At 38.9% G+C, this 22,065-nt stretch overlaps 2 protein-coding genes across 2 annotated transcripts; one reads left to right on the forward strand and one right to left on the reverse strand.

The window, feature by feature from the left end:
- Positions 1–12,659: 12,659 nt before the first annotated feature.
- LOC130547423 (uncharacterized) lies at positions 12,660–15,627 on the reverse strand. Its single transcript, XM_057323383.1, has 5 exons — positions 15,460–15,627; positions 13,523–13,631; positions 13,147–13,263; positions 12,951–13,029; positions 12,660–12,858 (listed from the first exon to the last, which is right to left on the reverse strand). The coding sequence occupies exons 1-5, from the start codon at positions 15,558–15,560 to the stop codon at positions 12,767–12,769; spliced, it is 498 nt and encodes a 165-aa protein (XP_057179366.1). The 5' UTR covers positions 15,561–15,627; the 3' UTR covers positions 12,660–12,766.
- Positions 15,628–17,002: 1,375 nt separating this feature from the next.
- Positions 17,003–21,761, forward strand: steap2 (STEAP family member 2, metalloreductase). Its single transcript, XM_057322678.1, has 5 exons — positions 17,003–17,131; positions 17,804–18,341; positions 19,137–19,664; positions 20,145–20,309; positions 20,540–21,761. Exons 2-5 carry the CDS (start codon positions 17,841–17,843, stop codon positions 20,825–20,827), a joined length of 1,482 nt encoding a protein of 493 aa, XP_057178661.1. The 5' UTR covers positions 17,003–17,131; positions 17,804–17,840; the 3' UTR covers positions 20,828–21,761.
- Positions 21,762–22,065: the final 304 nt, after the last annotated feature.

Below are 22,065 nucleotides of genomic sequence, written 5' to 3' on the forward strand. Positions count from 1 at the left end.
TCTCATCCAGGCTCAGCTGTTCTGCTCATTTGTTCTAGTTTCATTTTCTGCCCTTTGTCTGCTCATTACATCTCTCAATCTCAGTTCATCTCGTCTCGTCTCATTTGATCTCACCTCCAATGCTCATTTAATCTCTCATTCTCATCTCATTTTGTCTCAGCTCTTCTGCTCATTTAATCTTGTCTCATTTTCTGCCATTTGTCTGCTCATTAAATCTCTCAATCTCAGTTCATGTATCCTACTCATAAAACTTCACATTATCATCTCGTCTCGTTTTATCTCATCTGTCATGATCATAAAATCTCTCATTCTCGTCTCATTTTGTCTCAGCTCTTTTGCTCGTTTAATCTTGTCTCGTTTTCTGCCCTCTGTTTATCGTCTAGTCTCATCTCATCTGACCTGCTCATAAATCTCTGTCTCATTTTGTCTCGTCGGTCCGGCACATTAAATATCTCATTGTGTTCTCATCTTGTGTCATATGTTTAAGGGGTCATATGACATGGCTAAAACAAATATTATCGTTTGTTTTAGATGTAATGAAATGTATATACACGATTTAAGGTTAAAAAACGCTGTATTTTCTACATACCGTGCATGTTTGTATCTCCTCTTTGCCCCGCCTCTCTGAAACGCGCAGATTTTTAACAAAGCTCATCGCTCTGAAAAGCGAGGTGTGCTATGATTGGCCAGTTAACCAGTGCGTAGTGATTGGTCGAATACTGCAAACGTGTGATGGAAATGTAACGCCTCTTCCCATATTTGGAACATCAGGTACTGACAGGTACACCCATCTTGCTTATACATTTGGGCGGTCTTAGTCAAGTCATACCACCAACTGATGTAGATTTATGGGGGTGTGGCTACACGAGGCGTTTCAGGCAGGTCTGGGTGAGCATTCGCTTTAAGATAGAATGCATCTTTTGTTCTGACTTAAATTTTTGCAATTTTACGTGTCTAATACATGCATGGGCAACTTATATCACACCAAAGACACAGAAAAACACGTGTTCGTGCCATATGACCCCTTTAATTGTTAATTTTTTTCTGCTCTTCTTTTGCCTGACCTGCTTTCACATTTTGATCGCAAGCTCATCCCCTCTCTTCTTCTCCCGTCTCATCTGATCTGTCTGGTCTCTCCCTTGCTCTCATCAGGTCTCTTCTGTTCTTCTCGTTTAATATATTCTCCTTTCCTCTCCTCTCGCCACCACGCCCAAAGATTCATTTGCTAACATGCAGGTAATGATCACCCTGGGTCGTGCATTTCTCAGTGTTAATTGCACTGCTCCTGCGGGACATTTAATGAAATATAAAACAAACATGTGAAGTTTAAAGTCCACAGATAAATCTGCAAAAATCTCAACTAAAGACATGCATCGTGATTTAGGCTTTTATTTACTACCAAACCGTCCCGACATTCTGTGCGCCATCAAAACCACGAACGCGTGTTTTGACGGACACAGCACATTCCGTGTGTGTCACACAGAGTCTGTTTTACAGCTCCTATAAACCTTGGTGACAAGGGAAGTGAGAAACAATTCAACATCTCTTTGGTCAGAATTGTCTGCTGGAAAAAGGCACCTGCCACAGCGGTGCGGAGAGTGAATCTTCTGAAGGAAATGCTTTATGAAGTCCTAAATCTTGAGGAGGAGATAGATGGAGTGTTTCTAGCCCTTGTCCACGCATGCTGATCGGCCAGGGCTGTCCCTTCAGGTTAACAGGCACATGAAATGAAGACCTAGGTGAACGATGAGACATTTATGAGGGCTGAATGGAGGGATGTCAGTGGGAAGGAAAGATAAATTACCCATAATTCTTTGCGAAGCATATTTTAGAGAAGTAACAATATGAATTTTTGATGATGGCTATTGAGTCTACTTAATGTTAAAGGAATAGTAACGCTTTTCATTTTGTGTTTATTTCCTTAACATTGTTTCAAATCACTTTTTTCCCGTGGAATATTAATGGTTATTTGAAGAATCTATTGTGATTGTTAATGATTTTTCGAAAATGTCTACATCCAGGAAAGCTGTTATTGCATACCAATGTCTAATTTGTGAATGAATTGTTCTTTTGACATGACTATTTTCACTTTTATGATACTTTTGTTGCACATATTGATTTATTGGTTTATTTTTGGGAGAGTTAAAATCTCTTTTTCCTTAAGTGCCAAAGATTGACCGGAAGATCTTTTTAAAAGGTTCACACAAAAGTGACATTTTTTTTTGATCATTTGCTCACCCTGATAGCCTTACAAACTTGGGTTGCTTTCTTTCTTCTGCAAAACTCAAAAGAAGATATTTTAAAGAACGTTGATAATTAAACAATCATTGACTTCCGTTGTATAGACAAAAAAACATGTCTCAAAATATCTTTTGATACACAGATTTTGATGACGGAATTTTTATTTTTGGGTGAACTTTCCCTTTAAGAATGTTTCACCTTTAGTGTTGTACAGAGTAAAGTCACACAGGTCTAAAACAACATGAGGAAAATGGTCTTTTTTTAGTTTAATAGCACAAAGCTATACAGAGATAGAGAAAGAGCCACGATAAAGAACAGTAAATGTGTAGACACGCACTGGTCGGGGAGGGGAGCGTGTGTCTCGGTTTGATTTACGATGCTGTCGTCTGCTAACCTCCCAGGTACCTGTTGTCTTGCTTTCATAAAGCCACCAACACGAACGCATTCACTCGTCAGCCCTTCAGCTCCATTCATCAGCGCAGAAGGTCCCTGTTCTGCTCTTTTCATCTCGTACACACAGGCCCTCCACAAACCCACCGGTCTTCCTTACAGATCAGCCCGCGTGATAACCTCCAGCCTCTTTGTGCTGGAAGGTTAGTCCCAGTCTGTAAACTGCTGCCACACACAGTGACTGAACGCAGATATCTCACTTTTAGCTAAATGGAAGCGGGGTTTCTAAAGAGTCGCTGATACATCCCCTTGATAGCGGGGTGCTTCTAAATGTCTGTAGCCTTTAGCTTTGGCACAGCTGAGAGAGATGGAATGATAGGAGACGATTCTTTCCACTTCTCTATTCTTGTGACTTTTGCTTCCATACAAAAATTCGAGAGCTTTGGGTATGAGCTTTTTTTGGTAGTCTGGCATTAGAAAGTCATGCATAATGTTTCGGCTCTGTGTGGACACGGGCATTGATGTCTCTTACTGTCTCTGAAGCCACAGTGTCCTCAAAGATGTAAAGACGACAGAATAAATCAATTCTGCTATTGTGAGAATTTGTAATCGAAACATGAATTACTGCCAATGGGTTTAATAGATGTTGTCCGATAGAAAAGCAACAAGTACCAGCAATTAGACTTTTAGTCATGCAAGATTTATCATATAAAACTTAAAAATTGTTTTCACATGAACGTTTTCTGTAAAAATGATGTGATCAATGAGCGAGGACAACATATTTTTTTACATTAACTCAAAATCAATTTGTCCATTTGATCAATCATGTAGTCATTGATTGTACTTAAACATTTAAGGCAGCATTTAAAAAAAAAAATATATATATATATATACGAAATTATTCTTAAATTATTGAATATTAAACTATAGATCAAAATTATTCATTATTATTTATTTATAATAATTTATTGTAACATTTATTTTATTTTTTTCATTATTAATTATTGTTTTAGTTGTTTAGTTAGTGATGCTTTTGAAAAAAGCTCACTATTACTATTCGAACATACTTCTTATTTTTCTTGTTCCGCCAAAAGTTTGGCGCGTAACTTGTCTCGCAGCTTTTGTCGTAGACCCATGAATGAGGGCTCAAATCGAGCGGCCCATTGAGGAATGGTGTGCTATGACTTTTAGAAGCGATCGGGTGGGGGGCAAAAAATCACCCGAAAAATCCCATTGACTTAACATTGCGCCGAGCTTTGACGGGTCGTAGCTCCGAGCGAGGATATCGTAGAAACGTGCGGGTTACCACATTTGAAGAGACTTGCAGGCTCTTTAACAGCATACCTCAAAATGGAGTGTATGTTGTACCCCTGGGGTGTAACATTGACAGGAAACATGCCCATATAAGGAGTAAAACTGTCCCGTGTTGAATATCTTCGCAGTACAACCACTTGGAGACAAGGGGGTGGGCTCATTTTACTCAGGCAACCAATCAATATCCCAGGAACTTCATTAAGCTTCGAAGCCACGCCCATAGCAACAAAACATGTCAGCCTAGCAACCATTTAGCAATACCTATATCTCTACATCAGAACATCGTAGAGACACGGGGGTTGGTTCGTTACACTCATAGCTTAGAGCATCATCAATTTTGCTAATCCACGCCCATAGCAACCAAACACATTAGCCTAGCAACCATTTAGCAAGACCTATATTTCTTTATCAGATCATCATAGAGACATGGGGGTTGGTTCATTTCACCCGTGACTTAGATTATAGTCAATTGGCAAATGCCTAGCCACGCCCATAGCAACCAAACACATTAGCCTAGCAACCGTTTAGCCAGATGTATATCTTTGCATCAGAATATTGTAGAGACATGGGGATTGGTTCATTTCACACGTGGCTAGGCGTATCATGCTAGCAAACATGCTAATCATGTTAGCATCATGATAGCAACATGCTAATCATGTTAAAATAATGCTAGCAACATGTTAATAATGTTAACATCATGTTAGCGACATGCTAATGCTAAAAGTTTCCAGTTTAGCATTTCACGAATATCAAGAAAAATGTTTTAATTGCTTTAATTACAGATTTTTCATCCCCAAACTAGATCTCAGCATGTACTGGTGGGTAAACTGCTCCTCTGGGTGGATGAGCCGAACTGCCCAATCTCTCATGGCACTTTGTGATTTATGACCTTTTCGGTGACAAATCGCCTCAGTTACACGGCTTCGGAATAGCAGTGCGTAGACTCGGCCTACCTTAAATCAATGGCCCATTGTTCCTTTTCCCGGACTCTCCGTGTCTGCCAAACAGGGACAAAGCCACCCAGAATAAAAGTGTTTTAGACCCTAAAATGGTGAACGTTACAGGCGACTGCTATGCATGCATACACTGTTGATACAAAAGTTTAACATCTGACCTTAAGTGAAGAATAAGCTCATCATTATTGTTAAGCACACTTGATTGAATCTTTCTTATTTAGAACACACAGATACTTACCAACAAATAAATAGAAATAAATATTAAAACTATTTTATTTCATGAGGTAAAGTGATTGATGTGAGAGACATACAGTGCACAAAATATACTGCACATAATTGACCAATCAGAATAACAGATTCCGGAGAACATGATGCTGATTGGTCCATTTAAAAGCAAGGTAATAATGGAGGTCCACCTGTGAGTTCAGAAAGCAAAGGTAACAGGTAAGAATCTTGCAATGCATTCATCAGACTCACACTAATATCAAAATAAAAGTCTGTCCGTCTTGGACACAACTCGGAAATGAAAAATGTGTTACGATGACTGACCTTACAATAAACTCTCCCAGATAACTTTGTTTTCCTGCTCCTAAAGGTCACGGTTTCTCAATGTCTGTCTGGCTGAATGCACTGAGAGCTATTCTGTGTCATTTTATTATCGTGCGTTCACGTCACATGCAATATTTCTCTCTAACCACTGAATCGGTTCTTTGTTTGCTTGGGTTCATTGTGAGATTTTAAAATTGCAGCTCGTTTTTTTATTCAGTGATGTAGCTTTTGTCACGAAATTCCCTCTCTATCTGTCATAGGAATGGTGGCGTATTATTGGATTATTAGTAGATGCTAATGCTTCTCATACGATAGGTGTGTTTGTGAGAGAGTAATGAGGGGTGGCTTTCAATTCACTTACTAAAGGTCACATCCAGTGGGCTGTTGGGTTATTGATATTGAATAATTGATGCTTTATTGGGTTTTATTTTTGCTTCAACCATGAGATCTCAGGCCAGGATGTGAGTTTTGTTTCTGAATTTGCATCTTAATCTTGAGCTAAAATGTTGATATTTACTAAAGACGTGAGTGGTGTGTGGTTGTAGAGCTTTGCAATCTCTCATTAAATTCTTCCAAGATCAAATGGTTGATCTTTGCTTTCCACATTTAATATTTTGTATGTCTTCCCCTTACTGTGTGACAACTATTGTCTCCTTTGAGGCTTTTTTAGATCCCCTAAGAGAACGAAACATCTGATATAATGTTTATACTTAAATGATCTTGCTCCGACAATATGTCAAGTGTTGTCTTATTTGTGTCTTTTTTAGTTTTTCTAAAGGATCTTATGAGAAGCATCTAAGACAAAATTGATATTTAACTGATCTTCCTCCTACTGTGTGTCAACTTAAAATCTTTTTTTTTTTTTCATTTTTCTGTAATCTACTTGAGTTATTTATTTTGTGTAATAACTAATTGTGCAATAAGTTTTGAGTTGTATTTCAAAGTTTACCAAAGTTACACTTAAAGTACGCTTGAAAGTACACTTTTTTTAAACTAATAGTGGGCCAATTTGATCCAACGTAGCATTGAAATAGTACACTTCCAAGTATACTTAAACAAGTACCTACTACATAAAGTGTATTTATTTAATAATATACTTTCAGTGCGTTCCAAATGGGATATATCACCCTCTGAACGGCACTTCAGGGTGAAAACAATCATGGCATCCGTATTGAAGGGTCGTGGATTTCGAAGGGTACAACTAATGGTCACTTCGGGCCCCTGTGATTCTTTGCGCAGATTCTTTGCGTGGCGACGGCGCCTCCTTATGGGCTTGGGATGATGACGCAGAAGGGCACTTCAAGAAACAGTTGTTGGGTCCCCTATACCCTTCAACCCTTTGAAGCTCTCACTCCGTAGGTTAAACACTTTGAAGGGCTTAGGGCATAGGGATGAGCCCTTCGAAATGGAACGCAGGGTCGATCTTTGCCTAAGTATACTTCAAAAATGAACTTAAAGCATCCCTTATTCTTTGAGAATCGAAATTTTCCCCCGTGTGTTTAAAAAGCCATATTTTCTTTCATTTCAAAGAATGTGATTGTTAAGAATTTTTGAAGCATGATCAACGGTTACACGTTCTACACCTGATAGGATGAACAGCTAATGGTTGGCCTGAGAACTTCTCTTCTTTATTTCTTAATATAGCCCTTCCTCTCATTTCTACTCTTCTCCTGCCACCAATGAGCGACATCGTCTCTTCTCTTCTTGTTCTCCTTCTGAGAAACAGGGGCTTCCCGCAGAGGATTAGCTTCCTGTCAGTGGGTCTGTCTCTTAATGAGTGGGTCTTCACACAACCTTCATACTGGGCCTTGGATCCGCCCAATCCCTGACAGCTTGGCCCATCTCCCCCTACACCAATAAATGTCAAGCGTTCATCTCTCTCTCTCTCTCTCTCTCTCTCTCTCTCTCTCTCTCTCTCTCTCTCTCTCTCCATGTCTCCCTCACCCCATCGCCTGCATGGTCTTAACAGGGGTCCCATAAATCTAACTGCCCCTCTTTTCCCAGGTCCGAGTCAGTCCTGAGAAATGACACTTCTATGGTGCTCATTTTTATTCTTTATTTCATCTCTCTCGACTCGGCCTGTCTATCTTTCTGCCTTGTATTTAAAGCACTGAGACAATGTCCGTTTGCCTATGGGGCTTAGGGTGTGAAGAGTGACTTCATAACTCACCATAAATTTAAAGAGAGGAGAAATGGGTGGGAGAGAGAGACTGAGGTAAAGAAATTGAATGGGTTATGGGGTTACTTGAAGGGCACGCCGATGGCTTTGTCACGTGCCCATGCTTTCAATGTGATCTTTGGCATCTATTTCTTATTACATAATCCATCACTACAATCAAGGGGGGTTTGTGTGTTTGTGGCGGGGAGTGTTTATAAAGCGCTGCAAAAGATTATGGTCTGTTTTGTTTCTCTCCACTCAAGAACGGGCGAGTTCCAATCAAACCTTTGTTCGGTTTGGAAGGCGGGTTTGAACGTTCTTTACATTATGTAGAATTATTTTATGTATTTTTTAAACATATTTTAAAAATTACTTCGGGGATTTCACAGAATGTAAAAATAATAAAAATTTATTTCATAGTGTTTTTCTTTAGAAATTTTGAGAATTCATACTTTCAAGCAGATATGTAATATGTTTTTTGAAACATTTAAAATTGGACCAATAAACCTTGAGGATTCAGATTGCGATCAATAAAGCCTCATCTTGTCTTGTTTATTCAAATTGTGTGTCTCTCTCTCTCTCTCTATGGTGTCTGTTTAGGTTTACAAATGCGAACAAATATGTTAAACATATTTTCCTTGGGGGCATGAAAGGAAGGGGCACCGCTTTTGGAAATCGCAGGTCTTCTCTAAGATCTCCCAGACATTACCTCTTATTCAGTCCAAACACAAGCGTTACATTAAGTTTCTTTAGGGTTATGAAGAGCACTTTTTATTCATGCTTTGAAAATAACCTGATATATTGTTTTCAGTCTGGAGTCCAGAATGTGGTAGACACCAACGTTTGTTCTCCTGTTCTTTTAAAGTCCCTCATTTAGTCACTTTAGACTTGTTTACTGTGTAATACTGAAAACACATTTATCAGTAATTGACTGCAGTTCTTTGTTGGGTTGCCAGTTATAGATTTATCCCACGGCACAGCAAAGCTTAAAGTAATTAGGGGAAGAACTATTTAAGTACCTGCGTGTGTGTTGAACAAACAGCTTTTTTTGTATATGGTGTGTTAAAAGAGACTGATCATATAAAAATAAACATCGTCGTCATCATTTACTCGTCCTCATGTGTTTTTAAACCTGCATTTTTGTCTACCTGCTATTTTAATGATGACCACAATCAACCGTTTACTGGGATGCCCAAGAAAAGATTTCTTCTCCAACAATGGTCCTGATGACCAGTAAAAGTTGCATTCACAATCCCATCTCTACTCTGATTATCATAGACATAATGCTCATCTCATGACAATCGCCCTTGATCTCCATGTCTTTCCCCTTCGCCATTGAGCGCAAGGATGTTCAGAACACAGCATAACAAATGAGACTCATTACTCTGCCTCTTTAGTCAACCAAAAGTGTTTTTAAAGCCCTCCGGGGGATTACAATTATTTGTCATTTTAATTCATCTGGTCAGTCACGGGGAAAATATAAAAGGGACGAGAGCTCTTGTCGGACGTGGTGGGTGCTAATGATTCATGGTTCTGTCTCCGGCCTAGAATTAATATTTGAATGTAATTATTACTCCCTTTGCTATTAATGCACGGGCCAAATGAAATCATGTGAGTGAGGATTTCATTAATGCACTGTTAAAGGAAAATAATATCACAGGCATGAGTGACTGGATGCTTTAAATAGAGAATCTGTTAAGCGTTCTGAAGAAGCCTGATCTTTTCAGAGATTTAAGGGCAAAGACATTTTTCTGTTGCTTTGCTTCATGACCTCAGCGAGTGTTTTAACACGTTGTTAGTGTGAATTTTTCGTTCACTTTTTCAGATTTTCATGCGTTAATTTCATGTAGTTTAGCTTTTTGTGGAAGGAACAGTTCACCCAAAATTGAAGTCTTCATTTATTAACCCTCAAGTTGTTCCAAACCTGTAGTAAATGTCTTTGTTCTGATGAACACAGAGAAAGATATTCGGAAGAATGCTTGTTACCAAACAGTTCTGGCCACCATTGACTGCATTGTAGGAAACTTGCTTTACAAATTTCTTTGTTCTGTTGAACACAAAAGAAGATATTTTGAAGAATGTATGAAAGAAAACAGTTCTTGGCCACTCTTGACTACCATTGTATTTTTTCCTATGGTAGTCAATGGTGGCCAAGAACTGTTTGGTTACCAGCATTCTTCCAAAAATCTTTCTCTGTGTTCATCAGAACAAAGAAATGTATACAGATTTGGAACAACTTGAGGGTAAGTTAATGATGACAGATATTTTATTTTTGGGCTGTCCCTTTAAGAACTTGTTTTGTTCAAGCCATGGCAAGTGCATACACATCTATCTGTGTTGTTTGTGATCCAGTTTCTTTTTCTACTTTGTGCAAACAAAATGGTCAGTTATTTAAATGCTTGTTATACAAGACGGTTTATTTTTTGGGACATATTTGTGATATGTAAGCTGCAGAAAAGTGATAAATGGACCTACTTGATATTTTGCTATTGCACAGACCAATATTGATCTTATAATGAGCACAGCCTACATATTGACTGCCTGCTTGACCCGACGCGTACACGAGTGATATAAACGGTTAAATGTTGTGGATATAAGTAAACTGCCTTTGAGAAATATATAAGAATGCGTGCATGTCTTTTGACCAATTACTATTACATATTCTAATAATCATTACATAGTCACCATTATTAACCATAAGATGTTTTCCATTAAAGCCATCACAAATGTCCTTTATTCAATGTGTTTTGGGTCGTATTCCAGTATTTGATAGTAGTTCACTGGTTCCTTTCACCAAATAACATCTCACCAATAAAACCCTACACATTACCAGAGACCCACAGAGACCATTATAGTTAAACCGATACAATTCCCATTATATCCATTGAATCCATTCGGTCATTATTTCTTTTGTTTTATTTAGCATGGTGTGAAGTCCTTGGTACAATAGATGAACCTCTAAGTATACACAACTCCTTCTCTCTTATTTTCCCCTACAAGAAGCGGACAAGATGGGTGATGACAGGCCTGGTGAGAGAGAAGAGATGTCAGAGGGATGCTGTTGACGGTCCTGATGCTGTCAGGTAGCGCATTCTATTCCGTGCGCCCTCAGGATGTGCAAGCTGCTCTGTGATGCTTGTAGAATTTAATCCGCACTGATAGCATAGCAACAGGCCTGTTTATGCGGTAGAGATGTTGAGATGATTGTTTATAAAGCGTGTGTCGCTCACACAGGGCAGAGGTGGTGTGATGTGACTGTGGGTCACATGGAAAAACCCAGAGCAGCACCAACAACAAAATTGATGGGCTTGCATCAGGTGTAACTTGTGTGAAACCTTTCGGTCTGGTTAACAGGTTGTTTTTATTACAACTGGGGCTCAGTGCTTGACTGCTTAGTGCTTACAGTTATTTTGTGTTAACATGAATGTAAATTTGTCTATTATTGCTTGAACGTATGCAAGTGTTTAACTCTTTTACACATGCATGTTAAGTGTATGTTAATACAAAATCACTTGTTCGGCTTTTTTTTAAATATAAATGAGAAAAGATGAAGCAGAGTAGGTTGAGGTGACAACCCGTTTGTCCTTGAGAACCTAGAAAACACAAGCTACAGTTTACTGCTCAATGTGATTTATTGTGGGATCTTTTGTTTTGTTGTGCTTTTCAATATTGTTCAAAAGTAAGGCAGTGATTACGTCTTTGAGTTCCTCTGTGGTCTCCTGTCAGACTTTCGCTCACTACCCCTGAGGGCCAGGACCTCTTTAATTGGTTTTGAAAGGATTGTGCACCCTTTTATCAATGACACACTTCATAACACCGAGGGTCGGGCCGGTTCAATTCCCAACTCAAACACACACTCTCTCACATAGCGGGGATTTGAAAGTCTCAGTGTTTACCTACATTTTGAGGGTTTTATCTGATAAAATTAAGATGCAGTAAGTTAAACAAAAATTAAGAGCGACCAGAAATGACATTTACACATTTGACAGACACTGTTAATAAAAAAGATTTACTGCATTAAGGTAAAATATATTTATCAGTATGTGTGTTCACTGGGGATCAAACCCGTGACCTTTGCGTTGCTAACACAATGATCTACCAGATAACACTGAATTACTTCAAACAAACATTCATTTGATCAATCAGCAATGAGTTCTGTATTGCTCTTGTATTTCAAATCTAGCTGAAAGTTTTGGTGAAAACTGTTTCTTTAAAATAAATCATCAACGTCAGTGTAATTCAGATAACCGCTCACTCTTGATCATAATTTGTTGTCCTCCTCGGGCTGAGATCAACACATTCTGTAGTTTAATAAAAGGCTTCTGAGGGCTTCAGGGTAATATTGTGTTTCTCGGTTTACAGTAATGGTTCGGTAAATGTGAAAAATCTCTGCAATATTCTAGGATGTAATAGAGTACCTTTCTTCTTACTGCTACTTAAACTTCTCACACCTGAGAGCGGGAAGCATTTAACTCAACTCTCTCAAGCCAGTTGAGTTTTTACATGAAATATTATTTATTATATGATGAATGGTAGATTGTCTCTTCTCAGTAGCTACACTCCTAAAATGGATGTATTAATTTTACCACATTGTTTGTGTTATCCTATTTGACACATTATGTGTTATTTGTAATAACACGTAGTGTTAAAATTGTGTTAAAAGTAAAACAAAACGTGTTGTCCCAAGAAATAACACAGAGATTTCAGTTAAGGACAAGACATTAATGTGTTTACAATGAAACCTTACAGCAGGGTTTTGTTGAGATAAACAATGAAAAGAGTATCAAACAAAACCTTGAACCACCAAAAAGATTTAACTTGAAAATATCAGAACCCACTAAAACACTTGCAGACACTCCCCTCTACTGGTGACAGATCGCTACTGCAACCAGGTGGTAGACTGATGCCACCAGCCAGAAGGACTGTAGTGATGAAAGCAAGAGATCCATGGGCCAAGCAGACCAAATTGCTGCCCTAGAAAGTACAATATCCCCACAGAACCTAACAAAAATACAAAATATAACCACAAACAAGGCAATGAATCTCTTTTATTATAAACACCAGCCAAAAGATGTATTAGTATTTTTAATATACTGTGTGAACCATACAGTTTTCAATGAACTGTTTACATTGTTTGTTTTAAATCAACTACAGAATATTAATACACAGAACAATCCGCAGATGAACGCTGAGTGCAGAGGAAGTCACTTGTGATCTCTTTATATCCTGGAGCTTCAATAAGTCCACTACCTGCGCAGAAGACGTAATAAACATCAGCAGCTGGTTTGTTTATAGATACACTATTTTAATGCTACATGTAGTCGTTGATATGTTGATTTTACCTTCCATTAAGTTGTAGAGGTTACAATAGTTGGTGCCGTGATCTGTGACAGCATACCAGGTCTCTGCTACTGACATGGCCTGGTTAACATGAAACCAGATTTAGTAGTTTTAATATACAAAACAAGTATTCTATACAATACACTACATTAATGGCAAAAATTAGTCAAACGTTCTTGGCATCATGTTTTCACTTACCGAAACACGACAGTGAAAGAAACCATAAGAGACAAGTCTGAAGTTGATGTCTTCAACATATTTCTTTACTGCTGCAGTATGTTTGGCGGAAATGAAGTGCACAGATGCGGACTGCAACTACCAGGAGAAAGAGAGTTGGGAAAATATTTACAAATAGGCCTTACAGCAAAATTCATAAATAAAGACGCCCACAAATCCCTCCCTGTAAAAACAATACAAATTCTAATGGTTATATAACATATTTCATTTTTTCCGCACCATTATGAACCATTAGGCCATTACCATGACAAAATTACTTTATCTGGTGTGTTTTGGGTCCATTAAAACCACACAACATTAAATCAATTACAATTTCTGTGATTTCCCAATTATGCACCTTGTACAGGCATTTCTGTCCTCCTGTGGCACAGGTTGAGGCTGTCCTCCACTTTTTAATCTGCGTAACCAGGGCTTCATAGACACTCCTGCAAGGAAGACCGAAATACCTGGAAAACACACAGCAATACATTCATTCAAATACTGACACCTAGTGGAGCCATAGTTATTTTATGACTTTATTTTGAAGGATTTGTTGTGGTATTTTTTGAAAATATGTGGAATTTGAAGCCGTATTCTTAGCGTGTGAAACTGCATTTCTGTTAATGAAGTTTAATTTAAAAACGAAGGACGCGATGCCTTTTTTGGATTTCCGGAGGAGTTAGACAAACCCCGCCCTCTGAAAACATGCACGCAGACGCTAGTAATAACAGATGGAGCAGGAAAAAGAATGATCCCTGACAGTGAAGTCAGCTTTATACTGACCAGATTATACATGCCATTATTTATCACAATTATTGATAGTACGACACTGTTTTCCTTTTGACCAAATATGGGTCGCCATGTTCAAACAAATGTTTGACAGGATCAGATATTTTAGGTCACCTATTTCAGTGATATCTGTCGGTTATACATACGATGTTCTCTAAAAATGCTGTGCTTACGAGAATCATGCACTTTCTAGAATGTAAAAAAAAATGCAACACGGGTAAGTTAGTATTTTTATTTTTTTACCATTTTTAAAGGGATACCCCAAAATGAAAATTCAGTCATCATTTACTCACCTCCGAGCTGTTCAAATCTGTATAAATGTCTTTGTTATGACGAACACAGAGAAAGATATTTGGAAGAATGCTTATAAGCAGACAGATTTTGCCCCCCATTGACCACCATAGTAGGAGAAAATACAATGGTTTTAAAAAGTGCTTTAAGTGTCATGATTCACATGGACAGAACCCAGATGCAGACAGCTCCAAAAAGTCTTTATTAAAACAACTTCTATCCCTCGAGGGTGAAAAACATAACAAGGTCAAATACAAAACTACAAATACAAAACGACATGACGGTAGGATCACAAACGGTGCAGCGTAACACAGCAAATACAAGGGCTTTAAACAGGGAAGCAACTAAGGAGAGGTAAGGAGGGAGACAGGTGAAGGGTGTAACTATTGACAGGATAATGAATAAGGAAACAAGGGGGCGGGGCTAAGACGAAAGGCAGGAGAGCACAGGTTTTGGATAGAATGGATACGGCTACCTTCAATACCAAATAATTTTTGTCACGTGACAACAGTTAACTGCTATTTTTTATTATTGTAAGGTTAGGTTTAGGGTTGGGGTAGGTGTAGGCATTAGCTAATGTAATTTACTGTAATTTAATGGCGAGATTTTGCATCACTTCCGGCTGTAGCTGTATCCCTGCTAGCAACAACCAAGGGCACAAAGACACAAACAATGGCCATGTGCTTTCAACAGAGACACAAGACATGGGGCTGTCATGATCCCATCAGCCAGAACAAGAGAAACAGCTACAGGAGGACAGGATCATGACATCCAGAACTGTTTGCTGTCACCTTCAAAATGTCTTATTTTGTGTTCAACAGAACAAAAAAAAAAATGTATACAGATTTGGAACAACTCGAAGGTGAGTAAATGATGACAGAATTTACAAAAGGTTTTTTCGCAGAGAGACCATAGAAGAATATTTTTTTGTTCCCCAAAGAACCTTTTTGTCAAAGGTAATTATTTTATAGCCTAGTTAAAGAAATGCTTGATCTAGTGGTCTTGGAAAAGCTAGTGTAGACCCTTTTTCATCACAAAGTATAGCTTACTTTTTAGCTCTATGTTCAAGTCTCTAAGTAAACAGCCTAACAAAAACCTTTTAGGAACCTTTATTTTTAAGAGTGTATGCACCAAGCTTTTCTTTATTTATTCAAGCTTACAAAACTTCTTTACCCCAGTTAGACATTCAACAAACAAATTAGACTGATACTTTACCACTCCACTTTGCACTGTGCATGAAGAGGCCCGGCTGAGCGCAACTCGCATATTCCAAATGTTATTACACATATTAAGAGAAAGTTAGAGATACGCATCATGATGAAGATTCCCAGTATCTTAGCAAGATTTAGTCTTCAAAAACAGCTTAAGGTTTTGAGAGCAGTGTTTATGCGGGACAGAAACAGAATCACAGGATGGTCATGAGTGAGGCTTCAAGGGGAATTGCCAAATTTAATTAGACCATCATCTGAGGTCATAAAAAGAAACTGCCATACACGGGTGTGTAAATGTTAAACACAAAAATGAAAGTCTCTGTGTAAAGTAAGAACACTTTTCGAGCGTTAATGCAAGTAATGAGGTCCCTGAAGTCATTGTTCCCTTAAAACTGACCCATTATTCATATTCAAGAAACGTCTGCAAATCTGATTAAATTTAGCAATAGAAACTGGAACAACTCAGAAAAAATAAAACTCTACAGTTTGAACAGTTTCATCTCAATGTGATGCGAGTCAAAGCAAGTAGATTTTTGCATTCTGATATTCTGTGCAGGTTTATAACATTTTATAATGTGTTTTATGATTCTGTATTTACTGTTTTAAACCATAAGAATACAGTGTCTGTGGGCTTTTAGAGCATGGTAAATGAGGATTTTATTATTTGTTGTTCACTTTTAATCTGTTGACACATGGTTAGTTTACTTTAAAATCTTTTATAAAACGCCCACCTTTGTTTTTTAGTTCAAAAGGTTTGGCCACAATAATTTACTTTTTCATTGTTTACTGCAGAGGCCAAATACAAACTTTGCTTTTTGTTAAAATCAGAAAACAACCTCGGTTGAACTTTGTCCTGGTGTTGCTGAGACAGTTCAGAGTCATTCATAAAGTTAAGTATGTTGTTTTCTGACTAATTTTGTGCCAAACTAACTTGTACAGAGTATTATTGCATAAACATGATGGTAGACAGTGCTTTTTCCTAAGTGTATACAAACAGTCTTATATAAAGAGGGTCTTTACCACTTTTCAATTGTATATTAAACATTTTTTTCGCATATGAGGTATAGACATGCACTGCAGCAGAGTTCGTGTAAGCGCATTGACACAAAGTAATTTGCATGAAGAAGTTTTCTAGAAAAGGTCTAGGAAGTCAAGATGTCAATCTGTTTTGTTTGGTATGATGGGTTTATAATACTCGCATGTTAGTTTATTTTAAAACTCAATTAAATGTACTTAATTTATTTTCTGTTTGTTTGCAATTTTGCCCTTTTGGCTGTAAAGCGACAGTAACACGTGATAAGTGTTGTTTTTCTCCGCGCTGCTGTGACTAGAACGAATTAAAGCCGTTCGCGTAAGTTTTTTCATAGGCGTAGGTGTATCTTTGTATCTTTCTTACAAATACTAACGAAAAATAAACGTAATTGTACTCTGCGTTGCACAAATATTCAGCGCGACTAATACCGCCCTGAGATGTGAATGGGTATCGAGGGAGAATACGCTTCTGTAGTCTCCATGCGCCCTCTAGAGGAGAACATTGAGAAGAACGTTGCTACGTCGTGCGGCGAGGGGATCCTACTGCTTCTGCTTCTCCGTGTCCGATTATAAACGTGGGTCATTGCACATCAGACGGACATCTGTACATATCGTCTGTCTGCTCGATGGTGATCCCATAAGAGGTAACGTTACATCTATAACCTTGAGTTATTTTCTCAATGACATTTATAATGCAGATGCGCCGGATGCGCTGAACTGACCCAAAGCGCATGACGCGTTCAATTATCATTGCAATCGGAAAATATGAAGCTGTATTTACTGTATAGTGTTCGATAATGATTTATTTGCTTTGTTTTAACACGAGCATAAAATCACAGGCAGCACAACAGGTCAGATATATCACAAGTCATAATATTAGGACACAGATTTACATTGGGTTCATATTTGTATGAGGAAACCCCACACCGTGCATCCAACCTGTGGATCTAAATATAGTTTTTCCACAAAATCAACGGAATATGAATAAGCCACGTTTAATGCAATCTAATTAGTATTTTAAAACATGTATGGGTCATATTTTATGGCAAAATCGAAAGAAAATTTCCATTGTGCATAAAGCACACATCTTAAAGCAAAAACTATTTTTTTATTAACATATCACAGTGTTCATCCTGTCCAGACATTCTCTTTATATCAGTATAAAGGTAGTGTAACAAATACTACCGTACTGTTTAAATGCTGTACAATGCGATTTACAGTGTAAATAACAATATTTTACATTTTTGAAAACAATTAGACAAATAATTTCACAATTGAATATAATTAGTATAAAACTAATTAAAACATCTCAACAGCATCTTTAGATCCACTGTGAGGTGATTTGGGCTGAACATGGACTCTATTTCCCTGCTGGGCAGCAGCCCGGCCTGCACCAAAGTCTGTTTCCTGCCCAACGGGCTGAAGAACAGCTCCAAGGAGGGACCCAGCAAGCCCACTGTCGCCATCATCGGCACCGGCGATTTTTCCAAAAGTCTGACCATTCGACTGCTTCGTAGCGGCTTTCACGTGGTGGTGGGAAGCCGCCATCCCAAGAGAGCAGCTGAATCCTTCCCGCACGTGGTAGACGTGACCCATCACGAGGATGCTGTGGGGAAAGCCGACATCATGTTCCTGGCCATACGTCGAGAACACTATTCCTCCCTGTGGGACATCAAACACCTGCTGGCGGGAAAAATACTGGTGGATGTCAGCAACAACAGACGGGTGAACCAGTATCCAGAGTCCAATGCAGAATACCTGGCTTCCCTCTTTCCAGATTCCATCGTGGTCAAAGGCTTCAACGTGATCTCATCGTGGGCCATGCAGTCAGGCCCCAGAGACTCCAGTCGACAGGTAAAGAGCTAAATTAAAATCAACACCGCAGGAGAATTTAAACATTATGGGATTTCACTTCATTTCGCATGCAGCATATTCTCTCTCTCTCTCTCTCGCTCTCTCTATATACATAGATGTCATGGCTCTGCTTCCTTAGTCATGTTTTTCTTGGTCCTGTAGCAGAGCCATGACAAAGTCTTTGGTTATGTGTGGAGAGAAACATATTATTGTCCGTTTGACAGTAATATACGTTCTCTCCAATGTCTTGTCATTGGCCCCATTCCTCTCGTTTCCTTGTTATCCTTACCTAAGTGTTTGATTACCCACACCTGCCCCATGTCGTTATCCCTTGTTTGTCTTGCCTATATATACCCTCATGTTTCTTTGTCCTGTGCTCGTGGATTGTATGTAATGTGTATTATGCTATGTTGCGTTGTGTACGGTGTTCTTGCTGGTGTTGCTACCCGTGGTCCTGTTCCTTGTCCTGTTCTGTGAGTTTTGTTCATTGTATTATTTAAGACGTTTGGTCGTGTCTTTTAGTTTAGTTTTACTGTTCTTGTTTTAATTTTGCCCCCTCGTGGGAAGTCTTTTGTTTTCTGTTTGTTTCTTAGTTTAGTTCCTGTTTTTTACCCCCTCGTGGGTTTTGTTTTGTGTGTTTTGTGTCAATAAATATTTGTTAACCCCTTCACTGCCTGTCTGCGCTTGGGTTCTCTCTTCAGCCACGACATTCGTGACACATAGATATATTTACATTGAGACTGCATGTTAAGATAACACCCTAATTGTTACTGTAATCTGTCTGACTCTGTACAGGTCTATATTTGCAGTAATTCGGTGGATGCCCGGCGGCAAATAATCGAGATGGCCCGTCAGCTCAACTTTATCCCTGTGGATATGGGTGCCCTCTCCTCCGCCAAAGAGATTGAGAACATGCCACTGCATCTCTTCACAGCCTGGAAAGGGCCCGTCTTGACCACAGTCGCCCTGTCCATCTTCTTCTTCGCCTACTCTTTTGTCCGGGACATCATCCATCCGTACATGAAGACCAGACAGAGTTTTTTCTACAAGGTTCCTATGGAGATCGTGAACAGGACTCTGCCCGGAGTGGCCATAGTTCTGTTAGCTCTGGTGTATTTGGCAGGACAGCTGGCTGCTGCGTACCAGCTCGTCTACGGGACCAAGTACCGCCGTTTCCCGCCCTGGTTGGAAGGCTGGCTGGAGAGCCGCAAACAGCTCGGTTTGCTCAGTTTCTTCTTCGGCTGCGTGCACGTGCTGTACAGCCTCTGTCTTCCAATGAGACGCTCGGAGAGATACCTGGTGCTCAACATGGCCTATCAACAGGTGTGTGTGCTACACTGTTCTGTTTATTTACATAAACCTTGCCGAGTCAAAAAGATGTTTATATGTATAAAAAAAAAGCACAATCATAAAATGTGTAATATCCTGGGGTTGCATTATGCACAAAGGTAAATAACAGACATGTCTTTATTCTGTAAATTAAAATAATCCTTATAAATATGATGGAATTTAAAGCAAGGACACTGAAAATGTAGTCGACCAGGAGGCTTTCTGTCAATAACTATTTGGCCTTCCTTATAGAGAACACACACACACAAAAAATATATTTTTAAGAATGTTGGTAACCAAACAACATGGTCCACCGTTGACTTCCATTGTACAACATTTCTCAAAATATCTTCTTTTGTGTTTCAGTTTTGCATGATATGAGGGTAAATAAATGATGACGGAATGTTTTTAGTGAATATTGAATATAAGACTTTTGTAACGTAAATAAATCTAATAACCTTTGTTTCTCTGTAGGTACATGCAAACATTGAGAACTCATGGAATGAAGAGGAGGTTTGGAGGGTGGAGATGTACATTTCCTTTGGCATCATGGGACTGGGGCTCCTTTCTCTGCTGGCCGTCACTTCAATTCCATCAATCAACAGCGCCCTCAACTGGCGAGAGTTTAGCTTTATCCAGGTAAAACTACGGACATTGTTGTGAGACCATAGCAATTTGTTTGGTTAGTGTAGTTTTACTGAAAACCAAAACAACTATTGTTATATATATGATTTTTATTATTGGATACAGACATTTCATTAATTTAAAATGACATTTTCATAACTCTAGGTTAAATGTGTGTTACATAATAGTTCATCTACAAAAAAAAAACTTCTCACGACATCAAATTCTGGGCTTTTTTCTCCCAGTCCACTTTAGGTTACATTGCCCTTCTCATAACAACCTTCCACGCCCTGCTCTTCGGATGGCAACGGGCATTTCAGGAGGAGTCCTACCGTTTCTACATGCCGCCCAATTTTGTTTTGGCGCTGGTGTTGCCTGTAACGGTGATCATTGGAAAAATTGTGTTGCTGCTTCCCTGTGTGAGCCGGAAGCTGAAGCGGATCAGACGCGGATTAGACTCTTATCAGACACGCGCCAACCATGAGAGACCAAGTGCTGTCCACCTATCACCTGAGAGGGTCACAATCATGTAATGCCACTCATGGTAATCTATTCACTCTTCACTATTCGTACCCTCATAATGCCTGAACTGCACACCGTTCGTAACCATCAGCTGACACTTCAGTTGCTTTCATAAAAGGCCGTCATTGGATTAGAGTTATGGACTATGATAAAGGTTTGTTTGTTTGTGTGCTGTTTTTTCATGAATGGGTTGGAAATGCATGTGACGTATTGGATCATTTGTATTAGTCACGTGACCTCAAGGGCTGGCTCTTTTAGGAGGAAGTCATGTGACTGGGTGTTCTGTTTAAGAGCCTCAGAATATTTTGGAAGAAATGTTATTTACAAAGTTTGCTTAGAAAACACTCTCTGCCTTTCGTTCTAGAACTTGACCCTTATTTTCTTTTAACTGTTTTCTGATGCTTGTGCGTGATGCATCAAGGCATGTTTTCCGAAGAGGTGTTCTTCGTAATGTGTTGCGAACGCCTTCTCCACAACCACGGCAAAGTCGCATTCAAGTCTGGCCTAATTTTAAGGATCAAACATAGAATAAATAAAAACACAACGTAGATTGTAGAGGTAAAATAATGTGGATTTGGGTCAATTTAATAAGATGTTTGATTGCATATTGAGATCTTCAATAATATTGACTTTTGATTGCAAACTTTATCTCAGTTTGTGACATTGTTGAGATCTCTCTTCTGTAACTAATGGAGACATTTGTGAGATTTTTGGCTCGTTTTCTCAGGAGAAATATGAGAGTTGAGACTTAAGCAAACGGTTTCATGGACTCCAATACAAAAACTTTAGTTTTTTCTTTGCATTTTTTTGTGTGAACTGTACTGGAGCTGTTTTGTGTCACTTTTGATGGCCGCCAGCGTGCTATTTCTGTCAGCATTGTAAATACTACAAATCACCTAATGTACAGAATACCAATAAACACACCCATATCTCCATGAAGCTCTTAACTGAATATAACTTTGAAAACGTAAGTGTCCCTCATTATTTCCATAAACGTTAAACGCCATGAACGTTTACCGGCAGATGGCACCCTTCTCCACTAAACTAGAAAATCATCATGGGCGTCTCAAGGCACATCATATTTGAATCGGTTTGATATAAAATGCAATCACGTCATCTTCAGTATCGCGTCTGGATCTAGGTGAGCATATCAAGCATCCCCTTAAGGTTCTCCTCAAGCTCTAAGGCACATAATAATATCAGTTACAGTGATGAGATGAACCGAGTCTGTTCATGGCCACAGGACAGC

This window comes from Triplophysa rosa, linkage group LG23, assembly GCF_024868665.1.
Source record: "Triplophysa rosa linkage group LG23, Trosa_1v2, whole genome shotgun sequence".
In the NCBI taxonomy this organism is placed as follows: domain Eukaryota; kingdom Metazoa; phylum Chordata; class Actinopteri; order Cypriniformes; family Nemacheilidae; genus Triplophysa; species Triplophysa rosa.

What these genes read in the sequence shown, in the direction of transcription:
- LOC130547423 (XM_057323383.1), bottom strand. Translation starts at nt 15,560, where the DNA reads ATGATGCGTATCTCTAACTTTCTCTTAATATGTGTAATAACATTTGGA. An exon ending in GACAGAAATGCCTGTACAAG is followed by an intron (nt 13,264 to 13,522) that starts GTGCATAATTGG and finishes TTCTCCTGGTAG; the next exon opens with TTGCAGTCCGCATCTGTGCA. An exon ending in CCTCTACAACTTAATGGAAG is followed by an intron (nt 12,859 to 12,950) that starts GTAAAATCAACA and finishes TCTTCTGCGCAG; the next exon opens with GTAGTGGACTTATTGAAGCT.
- steap2 (XM_057322678.1), top strand. Translation starts at nt 17,841, where the DNA reads ATGGACTCTATTTCCCTGCTGGGCAGCAGCCCGGCCTGCACCAAAGTC. An exon ending in TCAACATGGCCTATCAACAG is followed by an intron (nt 19,665 to 20,144) that starts GTGTGTGTGCTA and finishes GTTTCTCTGTAG; the next exon opens with GTACATGCAAACATTGAGAA. An exon ending in GAGAGTTTAGCTTTATCCAG is followed by an intron (nt 20,310 to 20,539) that starts GTAAAACTACGG and finishes TTTTTCTCCCAG; the next exon opens with TCCACTTTAGGTTACATTGC.